At 40.5% G+C, this 24,290-nt stretch overlaps 2 protein-coding genes across 2 annotated transcripts; both read left to right on the top strand.

Annotated features, from left to right (window-relative positions):
* Positions 1-4,391: 4,391 nt before the first annotated feature.
* LOC308702877 (aquaporin-4) lies at positions 4,392-12,283 on the top strand (the record flags this gene model as incomplete). Its single annotated transcript, XM_081386019.1, has 6 exons — positions 4,392-4,406; positions 5,178-5,372; positions 6,160-6,321; positions 11,134-11,298; positions 11,644-11,724; positions 12,068-12,283. The coding sequence occupies 6 exons, from the start codon at positions 4,392-4,394 to the stop codon at positions 12,281-12,283; spliced, it is 834 nt and encodes a 277-aa protein (XP_081242145.1).
* Positions 12,284-16,294: 4,011 nt separating this feature from the next.
* Positions 16,295-17,905, top strand: mipb (major intrinsic protein of lens fiber b; the record flags this gene model as incomplete). The annotated part of the gene is made up of 4 exons (XM_081386337.1): positions 16,295-16,654; positions 16,922-17,086; positions 17,188-17,268; positions 17,720-17,905. 4 exons carry the CDS (start codon positions 16,295-16,297, stop codon positions 17,903-17,905), a joined length of 792 nt encoding a protein of 263 aa, XP_081242463.1.
* Positions 17,906-24,290: the final 6,385 nt, after the last annotated feature.

The raw sequence follows: 24,290 nt of genomic DNA, 5'->3' as shown, positions 1-24,290 counted from the left end.
TTCACTTCTTGAGTCTCTCATAAAAACATAAAAGGCTAAAAGTTTTTGACATTTTCAGCACAGGTGTGTGTAAGGTAAAAGGACACAAGCTCTTGATGATCAACTTTACTAAAAAAAAAAAAAAAACCTGTTGTACACAATCCTCTACATGCCAAGGAAAGGGCCTATTACTATAACTGTAAAAATGTCCCACTTCAGGGTCGTGATACATGTTTTTCTGTGAATAAATATATACACACACTTGTATGCATCTATAAGTATCTTCTTTAATATATAGTGGCATGCAGTATTTTGTGACGGTTGTTATGATTGCAATTGATTGAGCCACCAAGGTTGGTAAGAAAATCTGTTATTAATATTTTGGAGTGGAGATTTTAGGACAGTTACCACGGGATTAACATCATGACAAGTTTTTCAGCAACTGGGCTCGACGGAGTGGGAATGTTGTGTATTAGCTATTTTGAGCAGAGAGTCCGTGGCATGGAAACCCGTGTGTTGTCGTGTTGGAAGTGCAGCATCACAGGCTCGAGCAGCAGGTGGTCGGAGTGTATCTGCACGCTTTGTGTCGCACAGATCCCCGGGGTGTGTGTGTGTGTGTGTCTGCAGCACATGCTGAAGGTCAGGATGCTGTCTGTCCCAGCTGGGCCTGGAAGTATAGCTCTGGAAGTATTGCTGTATTTGCTTTATTTCATGGGGGAGAAAATGGTGGTTGACGTCAGGCTTCCAGTAGGGAGACCTGAGGTGATGTCATTAGAAAGAGCGGGAGAAGTGGGGAAAAGAAGAGGGGAAACGTGCAAAAAAAACATAGGGATGTATGCAACTATATCACTCAACTCGTTGCGAGTATGATATTAATATTTTAATAAAATAGGCTAATATGTCACTTGTGTTGTGCTGTAGGCCTATTCCTTTTTGTGTCCAACTAGCTTACATAACCAGGCAGAATTTTTTTATTTTTTAACAATGTATTTTTTTTTTTAAACAAACTTAAATATCACTCACTTTATTAGTGTTTGTACTGTACAGTTGTGCAGTTTTGGGGGATTTGGGGGATTTTTTTATTTTAATTTTTTGCCTCAATTTGTAATAATTTAAATACACATTTATATAAAATGCCAGTTTTTTTTTTTAAATGAAATTCTCTTTAAAGATCTACATTTCTCAATTTCATTCATGATGATAACATGAAAAATGTGCCATGGATTAGTGGAAGATTCCTGGCATCTACTAGAAAATAAACACTTTTAAAATTAAATAAGAATTTTCAACTACAGTTCGCCCAGAGCGCCATATGACATAGAACCGCCACCGTCGACCAATAGCAAACCACAAACATACAATCAATTCCCCATGGACAAAATTAAGCCAAGCCCTCTTATTCCAGAAGCCGTTTCACTCAGATTTGTGTAGGGAGAACTATAGTACTGTACAGTATGTACATACTGGGAACTATATTGTCAGAAGGCGAAGCACTGCTACTTGGGCGGAGTGATTTGCTCACAGCACCTGAGAAGCCCCGTGGTGAGGAGCAGAGAGTTTGCTCAGAGTTGGAGTAAATCACTCCAGTAAATCACATGTTGTCACAACATGTAAATAGGAAAATGTTGGCGTTATTTTGTCACTTATTGGGAGCAGTATGCTAGCTGGAGCCGTTTACCTCCAGTCTTTGTGCTAAGCTAGGCTAGCGGTGGGTGCGTCAGGCAGAGTTACGGCACGCACGGAGATGAGAAGGGTATATATGGACTTATCTAACTCTGGGGGATACGGTGAAATCCCAAAAAGTCAGCGTGTTCCTTTAAGTGTCCAAATATTTTGAGGCCAGTTTAGAAATGTCTTTTGCTGTGTCCCAATTCAGAGGCCGCATCCTTTCAAAGGACTGGATTACCCCCGGGATCAGGGATGAAGACCTCTGCTCTACTCTATCTTTACCTTTCCTAACCCTGTTCTACCCATTTCTGTCCTGCTCTTTTCTAGTAATCCTTAGCTGGCAGTTCGATTCTGTGTGATGCACTGTGTGCTGTTCGTGTGTGTGTGTGTGTGTGTGTGTTTGTGTGTGTACTGTTGGTGTCAGCATTCTGAGTGTGGAGAATGGAGAAAAAAGGTTTCTACACTGTCAAGTCGACCTCCCCTCGCTGGCCTACGCCGGGTTTAGGTTCACAAAAGAGGGGATCACAGCTCCACAAACCACCAGCATGAAGTGGATTACAGGCAGGACGCACACACACACACACACACTCTTCCCCCCCGACCTCTCCAAGTCAGTGTTGACCTTGATCTAGTCTCAGAAGTTCAACGTTCACTCTGACCTGTAATCAGCCACTATAAGCAAACCATATTCAAATCTGGAGGGCCGCCCCGGAAATGTGTTGAGATAAATGTTGAGAGGCTGCAAATGAACTACTGTTTCATCTTTGTTTGCACATTTTCTTTACACTTGATCACTGACCTTGAATCTCATTAAACCTGTCAAGGTCATTATTCAACCCAAAATCAAAAGAAATATACAGCTCTGGAAAAAATTAAGAGACCACTGCAAAATTAGCAGTTTCTCTGGATTTATCGTTATGTATCTGTTTGAGTAAAATTAACATTTTTATTTATTCTACAAGCTAGTGACAACATTTCCAATCACAGCTTTCATGTGTCTTGGCATGTTCCCTATCAGTCGGTCACATTGCTGTTGGGCGGCTTTATGCCACTCCTGGCAAAGAAAATTCTCGCAGACTGGCTTTATTTAATGGCTGGTGACCCTCTTGCTTACATTCCAGAGGTTTTCAGTGGGGTTCAGGTCTGAGATGATGGACATGACACGGTCTGTCTTTGTGAAGGACGTGCGACTCAATCCACATACAAGATTGTCCTGGAAGAAAACATGCTTCCTTCTGCTCTGACAATGTTCCCCAAATCAAAGGATTGTTTTCCCCTGCAGATCGACGCTCTAATGCACACAGCCAAGGTGTGGATGGAGGACCACCGGATCAAGACCCTGTCATGGCCATCACAATCTCCAGACATGAAAAAGACTTGAAGTTCAAGTCATGTGACCATGGTTGAGTTCATTTAGAGCTTCTGCCGATTGTATTTAGGCTTAAGAAAAGTCGTGTTCATTTGTGGAGATTATCATGATGAACAAAACGTGCAAGAATCATGAACTTTTGTTGGTTTCGGAGCTTATTTTCTGCAAATGCCAATGGAAATATCTTATTGGGTTTGTGTTTTTCTATATAAAAATGTTGATACAATATAAAGTATTTTCTCTGGCTCTTGTTTTAAATCATTTTGTTCCATTATTATGCTTGATGTTTTCATCTGTTGACGTTGTACAAGCAGATTGTGACGATTGGTCGGTCTGGTATTAGTCCCACCCTTCCTTCTCTGTGATTGGACGGCTGGGTAAAAAGTGGCAGTAATGAGCGCTGCATTTAACCCAAAGTTGAACATTGTTCAACTCTATGTGACTGCCTTGAATGAGCCTAAATTAAACATGTATTCACTCTCAGAAAAAATGTACAGTGCTGCCACTGGGGCAGTAAGTGAAAAGGTACATATTTGTACCTTACTTAAAATTTGTACCTTATCTTTATACCTTACCTAAATGGTAAATATTAGTACCTTAAAGGTACATGTTAGTACTTTAAAAGCACATATTAGTACCTTTTCACTTTTGTACCTTAGAGTAGTGCCCCAGTGACAGCGCTGTACCTTTTTCTCTGACCGTGTTTAAAGGCCAATAAAAGGTCCCGATTGCATGTTTAGCTCGTCTAAAACGGGCCACTTTAAAGAGCCGTCTAGCTCTGCCGCATCATAATAGGTGTCATGGCAACTGAATCAGGCTGTCGCTATGGCAATCATCACAGGACTTCACAAGTAGGATGATGAAAGGAGAGAAACGATGGATAATATATGTGTGCACGTTCACTCGTTTATAATTAAAGGATGTTGGTACCGAAACCCAACAGTGGCATATAATGATAAACCAAACAACACTCAGTGTGTCTTACTGGCCAACACTCAAACCCTCACTCCTTGCACTAGTGGTTGAAGTTGCCAGTGTCTCTGCGGGGCAGGTGAATACGAGCGGCCGAGGGTCGCTGTTCTACAGCATTAAAGCTTCACGTGCCCGACTGAAGTGGATGTTTATGATGCATGTTGAGCAGCTGTGGAGGTTTGTCAGCACTGCTAAGCATTTAGCGGGAGAAAGGGAGGGGTGATCCCTTTGTGCCCGGGCCTCCTGTAGTCTCCTCCACTGGAATTAATTAGCCTCTTTCTGACAGAAGACACCCTTCCATCGCAGCCCGTGCCCTCAAACACACACACACACACACACATCAGGACAGACTGACCGACTGACTGACGGACGGACGGACGGATTGTACCAGATCAGACTTGGAATGGCAATAAAAGAGGTAAGGACAAATAAAACACAGTCATTGATTGGTTGCTGGAGATTCAGTTCAATTTGCGTCCAATTTGATGTGGAACCAGTTTGCGTAAAAGATCAGGTTTTAGGGTGAACTTATGATGAAATGCAATCTAAAGAAATTCGGTGATATCTATTGTGTCAGTTGATTTAAGTTCATTGTCTTTCCACTTTTAACTATGGAATAAATGTATGGTGACACTAAAAATACAATTTATTGACTTGCTTGCATCGTCACAAAACATAAATTATATTACATTTTATATGTAACTATATATATAATATATATAATTTTAAAATCACTACTGTAAAAAAAGTTGCTGCCTTAAATTTTTAAGTACAATCAACTTGGATGTTTGTCATTTCAACTTAAATTACATTAAATGAGTTGAATCTTGTGTTACTTATAAAAAAGTAAAAGCAATGTAAAAACGTATGTTGTCAACTTATTGATCATATAATTTTTTACTATTTATAAATTTGAATTGATGACTTTTTCTTTATTCTTTTTTATTTTATTTTCTGTCTTTAATTAGTGTCTCATTTTATTCAGTAGTTTTCAATAGTGTATGTTTATTTAAAACAGTTTGCTGTCTCTGTGCATGGACGTTTTAATCCTGTAAATTACTGTCATCTTATTTTGAAAAAAAAATTAATAATAAATTAGCTATTTAAAAAATATTATTTACTGGTTACTGATTCATCACAGTTTTAACGTCAGTTATTTGCTTTATTTTCGCCGTTTGATTCACACCAGGAGCTGAGGAGCCGTCAGTTTTGGCAGGGGATTCTGGCAGAGCTTCTTGGTTCCCTGATCTTTGTATCTGCTGTGTTGGGCTCTTTAGTGCCGGGGCCGGACGGGGCCTCCCCGGGGCCCATCTACCCCGCACTGGCTGCCGGTATGGCAACTGTGGTTCTGGGATATTGTTTTGGTGAAATCAGTGGGGCTCAGGTAAATAACTAATTTATTTATTTATTTGTTAACTCAACTGAAAAATCGTGGTGTTAACAGTGGTAGGTCATGTGATTCCTAGAAATCACAAAACCCTATAATAATGTGACATATCTAAGTGAAACGGCTTCTGGAACAAGAACAAATGTAGGGCGGGACTTGCGTACGGCCGTCTGCCGGAAGGTTTTAAACATGGATATTTTTCTTACACGAACGCATCGCTTCACTTCAGAAGGCCTTTATTAACCCGCCAGAGCTGCATGGATTACTTTTATCATCAATAGATGCACTTTTATGGACTTCCAAAAAAATATACCCATTCAATCCCATTATAAAGCTTGGAAGAGTCTGGACATTTTTTAATATAACTCTGTGATTGTATTCGTCTGAAAGAAGAACGTCATATTCACCTAGGTTGGCTTCAGGGTGAGTAAATCATGGGCTAATTTTCATTTTTGGGTGAACTATCCCTTTAAGATGCTTAATGTGGTTTAAGTCAGTGATACTGAAGCCCCAAATTTAGTACACAACTTATTAATAAAACATACCGTACATTGTACAGACAAGAAGAAAGCGCACAAGGTTTCACATCGATTGTTTCCTCGTTATAAAGAAAACGTTTATAGTAAAACATATCTGCAACATTTATCAAGTTCATGGATAATTGCAGGCATTTGTTAATTATTTTAAGACTAAATTCATCCCATAGTAGGCTTTAGTAAGAGCAAGTAAAATAATCTGTGGGATGGGTGATTTAAGTGCAATAAGAGTGTCCTGTTGTTTTTAGGTCAATCCTGCAGTGACTGTGGCGCTCTTGGCCACGCGTAAGGTGGATGTGTTCAGGGCGCTGGTGTATCTGGTGGCCCAGTGTTTGGGGGGGATCCTCGCCACAGGCCTCATGTACCTGTCGCTGCCCCTGAAGTCCACCGCACAGAACTACATCAACAAGGTGCAGAGGCTTTCACCAAATATAGGACATGTTCAGACCCACATACTAAACCTGTTGGTCCTGAAACAACATTCACATCCACTAGTCAGACTTTATTGTTAAGCTTTTATTTTTCAACCTGAAATCTCCCACTGATTTTAGGGCTTGTTAACTCTATAAAGCCTACCGTTTCATATTTGATACACATGTTTCTAAGGCCTCTAGATGATCAACATGATCACAACTTCTTGTACACAAATTTCTAGAACTTATGTTTTCTGGTTTATAGTTTATTCTTTGTTAGAAATTAAAAGGCCTTTTAGTATAATTGTAAAATGTATGTTTTACAGCTGTGAAATGTTATGACTGATTTTAAGTAAACATAAGAATACATTTTATATTGTTATTAATATTTCAAGACGAAAGAACGTGCAAAGAACGGCACTTAAGTCATTCTTAAAAAAAGAAAGATGTGTTCGTAGTTTTGCCGGCCAGATTCAAAAGTTGAATCTATCAACTAGCTCCGCTGTTGGGAAAACGCTCTGGTTGGTTGAAGCGCTGTCCTATTGCATGCAGAGGGAATTTGAAAGACAGCCGTTTATCCCGCCCCTCGGATTGAGCCGTGCCTATGGTGAGTTACCAGACCTAACATCTTGATGTAGGTCTGGCTTGCCAGGCTATCATTCTTTAGAAAACCTTGTTAACATTTATCATATATGGATCCATCAGGCTTTTGAGGGACGTTTATTTGTTTATCTCTCGATCATCATTGTATTGCATTATATGTTTATACCTCCACAGTAAAAACTACAGAGCTTTGATCATAAAACTAAAATTATATAATATATGCAGTTTATGTACTGTAAGTGTCTTCTATTCTGTTAAAAAGATTTTATTGATTTATATTACAAGCTATCAGAATTTCATCTCTCCTTTTTGTCCATATAAATATCAGCAACTGTAGCAAATTGAATATTTCTGTGAATTTTGGGCCTCTGAATAATATTAATAATATTATTTTTTTCCTCCTCAGGTATGAGCTTCGTATTCTCACTTACCTTAGACCTTAGTCCTGCTTATGCTAGCATATAAGGCAACGAGAGCTCTCCAATGCGCATGATCAGACGCACGGTCCTCGGCTTCCACCCAACTGATGCGGAGTCGCTTCAAGCCATCTTTGAACGTGGACTTTCAGTTGGTCTTGGGTCGTCCACGTCCATGCTTGGCATCTAGAGGTTCCCAATACATGGCACGCCTCGTAATCCAGTGCTGGTCCATTCGCAGAACATGGCCGGCCAATCGTAGTCTCTGTTCCGTGATGATGATGCTCAGTCTGTGCATTTTACTCCGTCTGTGGACTTCCACATTGGTGATGTGGTCTAGATAGCTAATTCCAAGGATACGTCATAGACACCGCTGATGAAATACGTCAACCTTACAGGTGACAGCCACTGTGACCTTCCACGTCTTGCTGCCATAGGTGACAGTAGGCAGGACGATGGTTGCGTACACAGGCAGTTTGATGGTCAGGCTGATGGTACTCGATGTCCAGAGGGGCCGCAGGCGGTAGAACACTGCAGATGCCTTGCCAATGCGACAGATCACATCCGCCTCAGAGTCACCGTCATTTTTAATTAGGCTCTCAAGGTAAGTGAACTGGGTGACATCTTCCAGCTGCTGCTGCCCTAGATGGATCGGGATCATGGCCGGTGTTGGTAGCAAGTGGACCTGCATGACCTCGGTGTTCTTTCCGCTGATCTTCAACCCAACTTTGCCCAATTCCTTGTCCAAAGAGGAGGTCATACGTCCAAGGGATTTCCTCGTCTCCGCGAGCAGTGCACTATCATCAGCAAAATCCAGGTCGGTCAGGCGTGATTGGTCAGTCCATGGGATCCTATAACCGGGTCCATCAATCGCCTTCGCCATGACAAAGTCGACCACGATCAAGAAGAGGAATGGCGATAGAATGCATCCCTGCTGGACACCGGTCACGATATTAAAGAAGTCGGTGGTCCCAGTTTCGGTCTTGATCGCGCAACTGGAGTTTAAATAAAGGTTCTTGAAAATGGCGATGAATCGTGGCGGGACACCATACAGGTGAAAAATACACCACAGCGAATCCCGATGGACACTATCAAAGGCCTTCTTGAAGTCAATAAATTTGATGGAAAGGGACCGTTTGAACTTGATGGACTGCTCAATGACATTACGGAGGGTGAATATCTGTTAACTGCACGACCGTCCTCCTCGAAATCCAGCCTGGTTGTCACGCAGGCGTCGATCAACAGCCACCTGCAGGCGTCGCAGCATGACACTGCAAAGGACTTTGCCAGGCACTAAGAGCAAGGTGATGCCTCTCCAGTTCCCACAGTCAGATGGGTTCCCCTTCTTCGGCAGCTTAACAATGACGCCCTTTCGCCAATCATTAGGGACAGTCTCGGACTGCCGACAGCTGTTGCATGCCTCGACCAGCTTTTGGGCTATCACTGGCTCGCCATACTTCAAAAGCTCTGGGGATATCTCGTCCAGTCCAGCAGCTTTACTCCTCTTGAGTGCTTTGATTGCCGCATTGATCTCTGTAGTGGAGATATCGCTGATGTTGACCTCGAGTTCGGGCTACCCTGGCTCACTGTCGAAATCATAGGCGGATGTTGTTTTCTGACTGGTTCAGGGTTTCTTGGAAGTGCTCGATCCAACGGGCATCCTGCTCTTCTTTGCTTTGAAGTAGTTTCCCGTGTTTATCCTTTATTGGGATGCTTGAGCTACTTCGAGCTCCAGTCAGCTCGAGCTCCAGTCAGCTCGGTACGCACGCACGTCTTGCAACGCCGATCTCCATAGCCAGTTGATGCAGATGTAGTCGATCTCATTAGAGAAGCAACCTCCAGTTGCCCTCCAGGTCTTCTTGTGAATGGCCTTGCGTTGAAAGTGTCTTGCAGCTGCTCGAAGAAGGCGTCCTTCTCAACATTCGTTGCGGCTTCAGTGGGGGCGTACACTTGCACGATGGTGGTCTTAACATGCGCCGAGTGGAATCGAGCGGTGATGATGCAGTCACGAACGGGCTTCCTTCCAATCATAGCCACAGCAGCCCGCTTGCCGAGGATAAGTCCAACGTTGCCCTCGTGTTTGTCTTCGTGAACTGAGTAGATAACCACCTTGCCGTCGCTGACCGTGTGGTCACTACCGGTCCAACGCATCTCGCTGATGCCAAAGACATCCAACTTGTAGTTGTCGAACTCCCGCAATAGCTGCATGGGCCAGTCGTCCAGACCGGAATAGGGTCCGTACATTCCAAGTGCCTATTCGGGTGATGTTTCTGGCGGAGAATATTGAATTCCGCATCAGACTCTGGACACCGTTTCCGGTTTGATCCGTCATCATCATCATAAAAGTTACCGGTTAAGGATTTTTACGGGGGACGAGTTGCTAGCCCGACACCCCAACCCATTTGGGAAGCCAGTGCCACCGTTCCCCGAGTGCCAAGAGCCCTTGTTGCCCAGCCAACGCCACATGGAGGAGGTGGATGGACTTTGATCGGCCCCCCCAACAATTTTTTTTATTTTTCTATATGTTCAATTTAAAAAATGTAACAGATGTTTCTGACTATTGTTTCATAGCCGGTTTTACAGGGTTAATGGTTAGGGTAGGGAAGGAGTTGCAACTGTGTTTGTTGGACAAGTATGTTGTTGCAGGACCAAACCTCCTATTTTGAATAGAAATTAAACAGTCTCTCAAATAACAACATGAGGAGGCCTATATAGTATGTTGACATGAACTTCTAATGTCCTTTCTAAAAGGGCACTTTAACAGATTCATACTACAGGCCTCCCTTACAAAACACAAGTATACATCAAGTTAATTTTATTAAGTATACTTAAGAAAAGTTCATGTTTATTTTTAAGTATACTAATCAATGTACTAGAAGTATAATTTGTAAGCGTACTGTTTCAAAACAATTAAAATTGACCCACTTTTTAGTGTATAAAAGAATACTTTTAAGTATACTTTGAATGTAACAGTAGTAAACTTTGAGTATACAACTAGTTTACAACTACATTGTTTGTTTATACTGCAACTATACTTCAAGTGAACATATAGATATACTTATAGTTTACTGTTAAATACTTGTAGCACATTTCTTTAGTACAGTATATGAAAAATATAGAAAAATATACAATTTGAAATAAATCAACATTTTTAAACAATGTAAGTTTATAAGACAGTATGTAAAGTACACCAAAAAAGTTGCTGCCTTATTTTTATGTACAATCAACTTGGATGTTTAAGTCATTTAAACTTAAATCACATTACAATGACTTAAAAAAATTAGTTGAATCTTGTATAACTTGAAAAGTTGACAATTGCTTAGCTTATTTTGATGAGTTAAAACAATGTAAAAACATGTGTTGTCATAACTTTTTGATCATATAATTTTTTACAGTGTATATGAAAAAGTATTTAATAGGCAACTCAATCAAAAGAGTAAACTCCTAAAAGCCAAGTATACTTAGAATACTTAATTATACTAATTATATCTTGATCAAACGATATAGGCCGAATATACTTTGACATTCCTGTCAGTATAGTACACTTACATTTAATTTTAAGTATATTTCTGAGAAGTACATAAAAAGTAGACTGAAAGTACATTATTTTTAGTTTAAAAGAAGTATACGAACAGCACAATTGAATAAACTTCTTTTTTGTAAGGGCTGTGTTTAGAAATGTGCTGTTTAAAGATGTTTTGCACTTACTTTCTAATCCATAGAGAATCAACATGACACTCAATGTTACAAAACAAAACTCAAACTTCCATCTCATTTCCTTCTCGTTCAGGTCCCAGTGGACATGAACGCAGGTCAAGCTCTCGTGATGGAGATGCTTGCCACGTTTGTCCTGGGCTTCACCGTATTTTCTGTGGAAGATCAACGCAGGAGAGAAATAAACGAACCTGGAAACTTAGCCATTGGGTTTGCTGTAACCACTGCAATCTTTATTGCTGTAAGAAATTAATACTTTTATTCTGCAAGGATGCATTAAATTGATAAAAAAAATCACAGTAAAGACATTTATAATGTTACAAAAGATTTATATTTCAAATAAATGCTTGGTGAGCAGAAGAGACTTCTTTCAAAAACATTAAAAATTACCGACCCCAATCTTTTGAACGGTAGTGTATGTACATCCCTTATGTCAACTACCAGTCAAACTACATGCACCTTTTGAACCAACTGAATCTATTGTCCATTTGACAGCTATTTGTAATTATTATTTTTATGAATAATGATCCCATTGTGCTGTCCTCCCTCTGCATGTATTATTGTAAATGTACATGGTGGATTTCAGGGGAGGTTTTCTGGTGCCAGCTTGAATCCGGCTCGCTCCCTTGGTCCCGCTATAATACTTGGATATTGGGAACACCACTGGGTAAGTTAAACAGCTATTTCAAGCAGCTCTGTTGACTAGTTAGTACTAATGAATACAAACGGAAATGACACAGTTCCACAATTATCATCTGGAAACTTTTTCCTACAAAAAAAGTTGTGGATTTTTTTGCTTTTGGAGCAAGTAGGAAAGTAAAAGCAATATTTGTCTCCCACATACTTCTATAGACGTGTCCCCGGCTGTTGTTCACTTCTGCAGTCCAAACCCTGAAAAATCTCTGAAACTGCATTGCTAGAACACAGATAGGGAGATGAATATAGGTTATTTTATGTTTTTGCCACTTTAAAAATAAAAAGGCGATTTATCTGCTTCCTCTTGTGTTCAGGTCTACTGGATCGGGCCAATATTAGGTGCAGTCCTGGCTGGACTATCCCACGAGTTTATTTTCGCCCCCAGTGCGTCCAGACAGAAGCTGGTGGCTTGTTTGACCTGTAAGGACATTGAGATTGTGGAGACGGCCAGCGTGTCTCGATCGTCCCTGTCCACCGTCACACAGAGCGCCATGAGAAACAAGCAAAGCAACAAACTGGAGCACAGCTAAGCTCAGATTCAACTGACCAGATTCAGATTCAGTTTTTTTATATTTCGTCAATGTCACAAACAACCAATCGCTGGGTGTTATTCGTGAAACATGACCAGAACAAATTTTGTGTAATTTCTTCATAACTATTCTTACCTAAATTGCACCACGCAAGTTATTGAGAACAGATTTAAGAATCATTTACACAGACGTTTGTCCTGCTCGTGTTTCACAAATGAGGACGATCAAGTGGAAATGTACCACATATTTCCTTAAAAACCTGTAAATACTGAATGAAAATATTTTCATAGAATATTCTATTGTGGACCAGAAGCTGTACTGCCTACTGTCTTAAGTAGTCTATGAAAAAGGAAAGCTGTTTGTACAAAACCCGCAGCTTGAACATGGATAGTTATAAAAGTGCCAAACATTTGCCAATGTGGCTTGAGCTTGCATTATTGCTTCAATAATGTTCAATATGGTAACACTTTATTTTTTTGCTCCCCAACAGACATTCTACTGACTATCTTTGCAATTACATGTCAACTTATTCTACTAACCCTATCAGTCTACTACTGTCTACTGATACTCTAATGAGAGTTATTTAACATGTAGTTGACAAGTTACTTATAGTTAGTAGAATGTCTAAAGTGGTCCATCAAAATAAAGTGAACTTTTTTTCAAAATCCACCGTTAACCAAATAACATCAGAGTTTCAGTGTGAATTTAATTTTATCGCTATTATGTGAGCGTGTTTGTTGATATTGTGTCATTATATCTTTAGTGGCAATAAATATAACTGTGTTCTCAAGATTTACTTTGTTTATCATTTGGAGCATAAGTTGACTTTCAGATTTATGAATAATGGGATTCTTAAACTATTACTGTACTTGATATCAAAATGTAATTTATAAACTATAACTATAATACATTTCCTGGCTTGACACAAAAAGCATTTGTTTTCTCGCATAGATTTGCTCTGCTACAAATTACTCTGATCCACATTTCAACTTGTACTTGTAGCATAATTTAATAAACGGTAATATTGTTTCTCTGTGTTCTTACAGAAAGCATGTTGAACATTTCCACATTATATACATTTACTCAAACACACACACACACACACACACACACACACACACACACACACACACACACACACACACACACACACACACACACACACACACACACACACACACACACACACACACAGAGGTAGTGTGTTGTGTTCCACACTTGCACTTGAGTATACATGCATACATCATACATAGCAGCTATTAATAACACACACATGCACATAAACAATTAAGAACATCCACACAGTGCCAGCCAGCATTTTGTTTTGTTCAGCATGCATGTGTATGAGTGTGTGTGTGTAAGTGAGGGAGTAAAACAGATGAGATCAGCGATCCTAATTCACCATGAGCTCTTCTAACAGAGGGATTTTCCAGGGCTTTATCCGGCTACGAAGCCCCCCCGCCCCTCCAAAACCGATCTGCTCCTCACACAATACAAACCTCTGTATAATCACTTCTGCCCTGAACAAACCAGAACCACCAGCATCATTCAACCATATCTCCATAAACTGCACTGCACTGATGTTTTCAAAGAAAATTATTTTAATAAGTTTATCTATACCATTGTGTTTACAGCTGGTGGCATCACAAAAAGTCCTAATGGATTTTATATACACAGACAAACAGATGGATGGATAGAACAATGGACAGACAGACAGATGGATGGATGGATCGATAGATAGATAGATAGACAGACAGACAGACAGACAGACATAAAGATAGATGGATGGATGGATGGATGGATGGATAGATAGATAGATAGATAGATAGATAGATAGATAGATAGATAGATAGATAGATAGATAGATAGATAGATAGATAGATAGATAGATAGATAGATAGATAGATAGATAGATAGATAGATAGATAGATAGATAGATAGACAGAAGGATGGACGGACGGACGGACGGACGGACAGACGGACGGATGGATGGATGGATAGATAGAAAGAACAATGGACAGACAGACAGACAGACGGATGGATGGATGGATGATAGATAGAGAGATAGAATGATGGATAGATAGATAGAACAATGGACAGACAGACAGACAGACAGACAGACAGACAGACAGACAGACAGATAGATAGATAGATAGATAGATAGATAGATAGATAGATAGATAGATAGATAGATAGATAGATAGATAGATAGATAGATAGATAGATAGATAGATAGATAGATAGATAGATAGATAGATTGAATGATGGATAGATAGAAAGATGGATAGATAGAAAGATAGATGGATGGATAGATAGAACAATGGGCAGACAGACCGACAGATGGATGGATGGATGGATGGATGGATAGATAGAAATATAGATGGATGGATAGATAGAAATGTAGATGGATGGATAGATAGAAATATAGATGGATGAATGGAACGATTGGTGGATGGATGGATGGATAGAAATATAGATGGATGGTTGGAACAATTGGTGGATGGATGGATAGAAAGATAGATGGATAGATGGATGGATGGATGGATAGAAATATAGACGGATGGATGGAACGATCGGTGGATGGATAGATAGAAAGATAGATGGATGATAGATAGAACAATACATAGATGGAAATATAGATGGATGGATTGATGGATGGATGGATTGATGGATGGATGGATAGAATAATGGACGGACAGGCAGACAGATAGATAGATGGACGGATTGGACGGATGGATAGATAGATAGACAGATGGATAGATATATGGATAGATGGATCTACAAGTGTTCTGGGAAAACAATGTTGCTCTTTTTACGTGACCATCAAGATTAAGGTTTAAAGAGTTTCAGCGATCACGAGACTGGAGGTCCGGCGAGAGCGACAGATAAAGGGTGTTTTCACATGCTAGCTTCATGCTCTGAGGAACAATGTGTTTCCTGTGCTCAGGGGTTTCAGTGCACGTCTCTGAACACGGCTGGCTCATGTCTCTCCGCACAGGGCCTCTCTTGAGCCGCGCGGATGGAGGCACATTGTGCGTGTGCGGATGCGTGACATTATTACGACAATGTGCCTTGTGTGTGTGTGTGTTTTCTGCCTATGTGTGAGTTCAAGTCAGCACTAACTCGCCTGTGAAACCTATGGCAATAAATTAAAGTTTTGATTAAAAAAATCCACAACCCTTTCCTGATGTTAGAGGTCTTAGACATGTTATAAGCTTACATAATTTCATGATCTCAAAGTGTGCCTCATTAAAATCTTATTGGTGGATCAGCTTTGTACTTTAGAGCCCCACAGAGATACACATCCCCTTTACTTTGAGCCCGATGTTCCTGTCTTAATCTCACTCTGATTGAGTTTAATGGAGAGCGCAGTGAGTGAAAGGTGCTTGATATGGGATGCCCCCTTTAGCTTCTGCCTCCCGGGGGGGATTATGTCGTCACGCCGGGCCCCGGGGCCATTATAAATGCCCCCATGGCCCCTTTGTGGTCCGTCAGACCAGCTCTACTTGGTGTGGGCAGGATATGCTCCGTAACCTCTTCTGTGTCGCTCAACTAGAATTAGCCCTGTAGATTTAGCCTTTAGCATCGATGTTCAGGTCTCTCTGACAAAACCCTCCAAATTTTCATCACGCACACACACACACAACCACACACACCTCATGTTTCTTTAGCAGTCTGGGTGTTGTGCAGGCGAAGAGAAACAACACCGGCGGAGGCGACCCGTGCACGGCTACATGTGTGACCGTTTACTCGCGGCTTCCCACACAGCCTCAGCTAACGGCTAGATCTATTAGGTGGACGCTCATCACTATTTTTGCCATCATTTCCCTTTTTCATTTATTTATTTCCGGCAGCTTCAGCTCAACTAGCTAAAAAGTCACACAGGATTTAACTTTTTGTTTACTTGTTAACAAGGACAATTCCATTTTTTTTTTAAGACACTTCCAAAGCCAGTTTTGCTAATTCAAAAAAAGCTTGGGTTTTCGTTGTAGTTGGATCTCTTCAGTCACGATGTGGGAGTTCCGCTCTATGATGTTCTGGCGGGCGGTGTTTGCCGAGTTTTTCGGCACCATGTTCTTCGTGTTCTTCGGGATGGGCGCAGCGCTGCGCTGGACCTCGGGGCCGTACCACGTCTTCCACACTGCCCTCTGCTTCGGTTTCGCTGCCGCCACACTCATCCAATCCATCGGACACATCAGCGGAGGACACATCAATCCGGCCGTCACCTTCGCCTACTTAGTGGGCTCTCAGATGTCCCTGTTCAGAGCTTTCTTCTACATTTGTGCCCAGTGCCTGGGGGCCATGGCAGGGGCCGGGGCCCTCTACGGAGTCACACCCAACAACATGAGAGGCACACTGGCACTGAACACGGTAAGAGGGACTCCAAGAACAAGAATTATATTGGATTTATTTTTATTTTAGTCTTGATAAAAAAATCTGAATTTTTATTTATTATATTATTTTTTATAAATGCACATTTTTATGTTTTATTTTTACAAGAGTCTAAAAGAGCATTTTTTAAATGATACTTACTGTGTATAGCACATACTAACAGGCCCTTACATAAAGAGGTATCTATGTTGTGGTCTTTTAAACCTTCATCCATATTTTTCCGTGTACCTGTTTATGTGTGTACAGCTGCAGCCCGGGATCAGTCTGGGAATGGGGACCACGGTGGAGGTGTTTCTCACCATGCAGTTGGTGATCTGCGTCTTCGCCGTCACAGACGAGAGACGGAACGGGCGCCTGGGTTCTGCCGCTCTGTCCATTGGCTTCTCTGTTACCATGGGCCACCTGATGGGGGTGAGCAAGACTATATTAGAATAAACTCTTTTTTTATGTTTGAGGTTTTTTTTACTGTGCAGTACGCTGAAAATGTCCCGTGTTATTTGTGTTTGAATCAGATGTACTACACTGGCGCTGGTATGAACCCCGCCAGGTCTTTCGGTCCTGCTGTTCTCATGAGGAATTTCATCAACCACTGGGTAAGAAAAAAAACACGACCCATAAAATACTGAAACTGCCCCGTACTACAGGTCACGAAAATACTTAGTGACCTTATTTTTCTATTTAGACGAACAGAAGGACAGATAGATAATTATAAATATATAAATAGATAGACAGATAGATAAATAGATAGACAGACAGACAAACAGATAGATAGATAGATAGATAGATAAACAGAAAGATAGACATACATACATTCATACATGCCGACAGATAGATAGACAGACAGATAGATAGATAGACAGACAGACAGACAGACAGACAGATAGATAGATAGATAGATATATAGATAAACAGAAAGATGGATGGATAGAAAGACAGACATACATTCATACATACCGACAGACAGATAGATTGAATGATAGAACTATAGATAGATAGACAAGATCATTTAGTGACCTCCTCCTCCTTCCTCTTGTCTTCTGTCAGGTGTACTGGGTGGGGCCCATGATTGGCGGTGCTATGGGGGCCATCCTGTACGACTACATGCTGTTCCCCCGCATGAGGGGCCTCTCTGAGCGGCTAGCCACTCTCAAGGGCAGCCGGCCCCCCGAGGCCGAGAACCAGCCGGACGGTCGCGGGGAGCCCATTGAGCTCAAGACACAAACCTTATAAACCTGCTGAAAACCTGGGGACCGAAGTCTGGCTCTACCTCACTGGACCATCTCACCGCCCCGAGCAACAGCCAACATACCTGTTAAAACCATATCGAAATAAAAACCCACACAGAGGGTCGCATATCTACTCTAACGTAGAGTCCTCTGTGTAATATTATAGGTGTGTTGCTAGTATCAGTGCAGGGCAGAGGGCGGAGCTGAGGCAGGGGTTCAGGTGGATGTGGGCGGGGCTTATGGTGTGGGAGGGGCTAGAGCAGTTTATTTAGACATGCTTTTCACTTTTCATCTGACTTCACTTTTCACAATTCATTTTCAATTTTGTTTTCTACAACACCAATAATTTTGGATGTATGCAACTTAACCAGGGTTTCACATTTTTTTCCACAAGTTTTTTTTTTAATTTCCGTGAGAGTTCATGTGGGTGTGCAAGTGAGTGCAACTGTGTGGGTATTTTTGTGTGTGTGTGTGTGTGTGTGTGTGTGTGAGTGTGAGGCAGAACATGCACAGGTATGTAGGCTACATGTGTTTAGCTTGTGCATGACCAAGTGTTTGTGTGTCTGTCAACTGAGCATTTATTTTGGGTTTTTATCATTACAGCTCGCTCATGTCTGTACCATGCTCATGTTTTTTTTTTTTTTTATTATTTTTACGGGACTCTATGACACCCCAAACTGTATTGTTTGCAATGATATTCCATTCCTTTATAACTTTCACACAAACCACCCGTGGACTGAGATTTTTTAACGACACCAGTCCTTGCCACCAGTCTTTGCAATTACTTCAAGTTTACAGTGTCTGTTGCCTTTCATTAAATCTTGTTTGAGGATAACATCCATGACTGGGTAAAAAAAAAAAAGCAATATGAATCATATTTGAATGCAAATAAATACATGAAAAAGAAAAGGGTCTTTGTATATATCACATGCACACATGCAGTGGTTTGCTAATTAATTATGCATGAATGATTATTAACACTAGATGGCGCTGTACAACAGTTTTTTATGATCTAACCCGAGCTCCAAATATTTAGCTGCGATTAGAGATTTATGATGGTGGGGTTTAATGAGACATAATGACATTTAGAAAAATGGCCAGTATTTGTTTTCAGTAGAACAGAATTTAATGAAGTGGTAGGAGAGTTTTTACTAAGGACACAACACACCCACACACCCATTCAATTAATTTTGTCTTTATGCTTTTAAAATGGTCTCTTTCCTCCAGAAAAAAACAGATCAGCAAAATTGATGACTATCTTGCACTACAATTTCTTGTCCAATTAAATGGCATAGGCCTAAATGTCCCTCCCTTGCTTGCCATCGACTAAAAGTTTATCAAGTGAAAGAAATTACATTATGTCCAATAGGTTTAATATTGTATAGTAAACAATTATTTATCAAGTGAAAGAAATTACATTTTGTCCAATTTGTTTAATATTATGAAGTAAACAATTATATACATGCTTAAATTAATGTTGTTTGTGTGTATAGCCTAACCACTTTATTTATTTTTTACAGAGGGCGCGGCCATTTGTAAATATAACGTGTCTGGTTTCCGGTGTTATCACCCTCCAGTTATTTTTAGTTGTACAAAACAGTAATGTTGTTTGATATTGCAAACTGGTATTTCTTACCATATTATTTTAATGTATTGTCGTTATAACCCCAATGGTTTGTAGCGCAAAATTAATTAACCAGAAATCTCGCAAATTCACAGAAAACAGCTTCTAGGGCAAACTCACACTGCTGGACTGTAAGATTACCTGGATTGCTTTGGTGCTCTGCTCACTCTACACAACAAGGTTTCTTATCATAGCAGCGGACAACACAACGCTGACGAAGAGCACAAACTAAAAGACATTTTGGGTGCTTCTCATTTCGTATTAGCGCGTCCTCGTTTCCTTTACAGTGTGTTTCCTCGCTCATGACTCATCGGGAAGCTTCCTCGTCCCTTGCCTTCTCGCGGTGCAATTAAAGAACTGATTAACAGTCGCTGACCTGGTGTCATACTTAAAGGGATGGTTCACCCAAAAAGAAAATTCTGTCATGCATTTTCCAAACCTGTATGAGTTTCTTTCTTATGAACACGAACACGAAGATATTTTAAAGAATGCCGGTAACCAAACAGTTGATGGACCCCATTGACTTCCATAGTAGGCCTATTTTTTTTTTTTTGCTCCATTCTGTGGTTCATCAAATGTCCTTTATGCATCAAAATATCTTGTTTTGTGTTCCATGGAATAAATAAATGATTTTGTATTCTTGGACATCTGTCTGCAACAGCAAAATCCAGCCAAAATTGTGAATTGTATTGTGAAGTTGTCTTTACTTCTACGTTGCAAAATAAAGTGGATTAACTGATAGTTGATGGGTACCCGATTTCTCACGACATCTCAATCAGCTGATCCAGGGCTGTGTTTAACTCCACAGACATACACTTGCAAACTTCCCTAAGCACTTCCCCTCTGGGGAATCTCCGCCGCCATTTTGAAGTGTGTTCAACTTCGTCTAAATGTGTGCGGAAGAAGTTTATTTGGACAGACTCTCAACCCCCTCGATTAGAGGCTGCGTTCCAGTCCAAAATTGTCATGCCCTTCACTCGCTAACTCCCCTTCGTCTCGTTCACTCGGATATACGTCATTGCTTACGTTGCATGAGTGCCTACTACTGGCGGAACCTTAGCAATAGGCTGAATTGGAACGTGCTAAGCCACGTTCATCACTTAGAATCCACAATGGGGTTGATTTATTATTTATTTCCCCCCCTTACGAAAATGTTAAATGCAGCATTCTATATGTATATATTTGTGTCTAAGTTTATTTTTATAATTAATATATTATAGAGTTGTTTGTGGTGGGGTAAATTAAACGCAATATGTGTTGACGTCACAATCATGTTGCGTGGTATATGGAGCTGTTCATAGTGTACATATGAAGTGTACATATGAAGTAGACTCTTTGACTCTCAGAGACTCTTGACTCTGTCAAAATCGAGGGAGCGAGGGTCTGTCCTTATAAACTTCCCTCATCCACTTCACAAAGTGCAACACACTTCAAAATGGCGGCAGGGATTCCCCCAAGGGGAAGTGCTTAGGGAAGTTCGCAAGTGCATGTCTAAAAGTGGGCTGGAAAGCAGCCTGAGTCTTCTCAATATACACTTTAGGCAGATCCATAGACCACAATGCAACACGATTGTGATGTCACAGCAGATTACAACTCTAGTGTATGATATTGAAGTTATTTAGACATTTAATCTTAAAGTACCTGTATCTACCTTAAGCTGACTGTTATAGTTTATTGTATTGTTATAATAGAGGTATAGATATAATAAAGGCCTATAGAATGGTGTGTAAAACAAAATTCATAAGAAAAAAAAAACTGTAGACTATAAATCAGCTTCATTGTGGATTCCAGTGATCAAGGGCTCCATTTAACCATTGTAAGGGTTCTGCCAGAAGTGGGCACTCGTGCAGCGTAAGCAATGACGCACACGTGTTGAGTGTGTTTTGATTCATGTTTGTATTTCTGTTCTAGTGTTTTGCTGTCAGTGTGTTAATTAGTTCAGTCTTCCTCCATCCCCTGCCTGTTTGTATCCATGGTTACTGATAGAGTTAGTTCTGTTTAGGTGTGCGTGTGTCTACTTGATTTACCCTCTATTGTTTGCTGTGTATTTAAGCCCTGTGTTTAGTCCTGTTCAGTTGTATGTCGTCATTGGTATTCAATGGTTGTTCTGTTCATGTCTTGTTATTTCTGAGAAACCTGAATATTTCTGTTAGTTTCATTTTGTTTTCAATAAAGACTGCTGCACTTAGATCCAGTTTCATCTCTGTTGCAAACAGCCCATGACAGAACGACAGACCATTTACAGATAGATCTAACAGCAGTGAGAAAAATTCCCTCTCCAAGGATTACAGCATTGCCAATTCCAGTGGTCACAATGCTTCCAGTGAGTGATCTTCCCGAGTCCGTTCCTGAGTGTGAAATTCCCGAGTCTGTTCCAGTGAGAGAAATTCCAGATTCCGTTCCAGTTTGTATCCATGGTTACTGATATAGTTAGTTCTGTTCAGTGGCCGTTTCAGTAAGGAGGTTCAAACATCATACTTGAACTTAGAGTTGATTAAGCCCAATGTATACTTCTGCGTCGGTTTTCATTTATATGTCAGACTCTACGTAAGCATAATTCTTAATCACTGTTATATTATCAGGTGAAAATGGACAGAACGGTAAGTTATTGAACTAATACTCATCCCACGGTCCTAAAAATAAATAAGAACGTGGCAGCAACTTAAATTAACTATAAAAATGACAAAAAAATAAATCATCAGTTAAATCTTTAAGCATAAAAGGTTAATGGCTGTACGCTACATGACTTAACAGCATTATAAATAAATATCAATCAGTGTGCAGCAGCTTCTTCCACATAGTCTAATGCTCTTTTCACATAATTAAATGTTCTCTAATCCAACCTGCTCCATTTATTATTTAGGGTAAAGAAATGAACATTTGACTTCTACTCCGCCAACAGCAAGAAGGCAGAGGCTCGCAAAATGGGGGGATGAAGAGGAGACGACCACAATACCAATTATTGGAAGAATATTAAAAACCAACTGCAAAAATAATAACTGTTGCTTTTTTATTGTAGGAAATAAAGATGACCAAATCAATTGTGAATAATTTGTGTTTATTTGACAGCTGTGGTGGTGGTTACAGCATATATCTCTACCCGTCCATCTGGCATCCTTCCATTCCATTCAGTAATCCGCTTCATTTTCAGAAGGAGCGGTGATGGGAATATGTGTGTCATCAGTGCATCCAACCACATTGGAAATCCTAATTATTAGGTTACTTCCAGAGGTTGCAGCAAGATGTTATCAAATGAATGTCATTTATCAGATTATCCTCATTTAAACTGATTTCTCCACCACTGACCTGCAATCTGAATCTCCTCTTTGATGGCTCTCACGGGTTTGTGCCCAGGAAACAACACAAAAATTCTCAGAAGGAGCGTGAGAGCGAGGCACACTTTCTCTGCATACAGCGGCCTTACTAATGTGCTCTGCATCCCCACCCCGATGTTATGAAATGTGCAATGAATGAATTATCTGCCAATGGGGTAAGATAAATACCCCAGATAAATAATCTTGTTTCCGTTTGCATTTTATGTATTGTAGCATGCATGAATGAATAAATTAGTTATTTAAACACCGTTTATGGTTTAAAAAGGGGGAGGATGAGGAGACTTAAAGAAACTCTGGGTTTACCTAAGAAAACCTGCTCCTGACCAGGCTAGGTTCACAGAGTAATTTACCATGGTAACTGAGTTACCTCTCTTTCAGAAACGGGCTTGACTTACCCTGCTTTCTCTGGTTTGGCATACCTCCATTCTGAAACAGAGTTTCCCTCATTTCAGGGTCAACATACTCTGAGTTTTCACTTTACCTCCTTTCTGAAATGGGCCCGCTCAATTGTCTATCGCCGTTGCTATTTACTGATTCATGTTTTGGTATTTCAGAGAAACCTGACTGTTTCTGTAAGTTTGATTTTGCTTTCAATAAAGACTGCTGCACTTAGATCCAGTTTCATCTCTGCTGCAACCAGCCTGTGACAGCTAGGTATGATAAAAGTGGTCTAAATATTAAAGCATGTACAAATATTTTCTGCAGAAGTTTCAGAATCATAAAGTGTCCGTTCGGTCCGAATGTCAGTGTCCTACCTGCCTGTCAACATGTATTTCCACACCTGCAGACATCACACGCCATCATCGCATTGAGTAAAGCGATGCAGAGTTGTAGACACACAGTCACCGAGCGCCGCAAACAAACAGCAGCTGCCTTTCCCCTTCTGAACCAAAACAATGAGCTTATGCTGCGTTCACGCAATGTCGTAACCATAATTACGAGATGGCAACCCGTGACGTTTTTCCCGGAGCTGCTCATGTCCTCAGACTCGAATTTATGCTTTTCTAGCATGATTAAGCACGTTGCTAACATGATTTAACATATTGCTAACATGATTTAGCACATTGCTAGCATGATTTACCATGTTGTTAGCATGATTTAACATAGCATGACACTCCTATTTTCAACTTTTTACATAAGCCCAATTTCCAAATGTAGAACTGTCTGACAGTTACGACAAACCAAACTTCGTGGTGCATCTGCCAATATATTTTTTATGTGTTCATCTGCGGTTTTGATCTTTCCAATATTGTGAATGCGCAGACTTGTCATGGTAATCATCAGCAACAGCTGCTAATGTGAGTATTTAAGTATTTCTAAATATGTTGTAGTGAAGCATTTGTTGCATCACATGGATCTTACTGTGCATGTAAGCTGCTTCACATCAGCGCACATTGCTTTCTCCTAGTGTACTTAAAAAAACACTTAGT

The sequence above is a fragment of the Scardinius erythrophthalmus genome (genome assembly GCF_964197995.2).
Source record: "Scardinius erythrophthalmus genome assembly, chromosome: 15".
Classification (NCBI taxonomy): Eukaryota; Metazoa; Chordata; class Actinopteri; order Cypriniformes; family Leuciscidae; genus Scardinius; species Scardinius erythrophthalmus.
The sequence above is the reverse complement of the archived record's forward strand: the minus strand, read 5'-3'. Positions and strand labels throughout refer to the sequence as shown.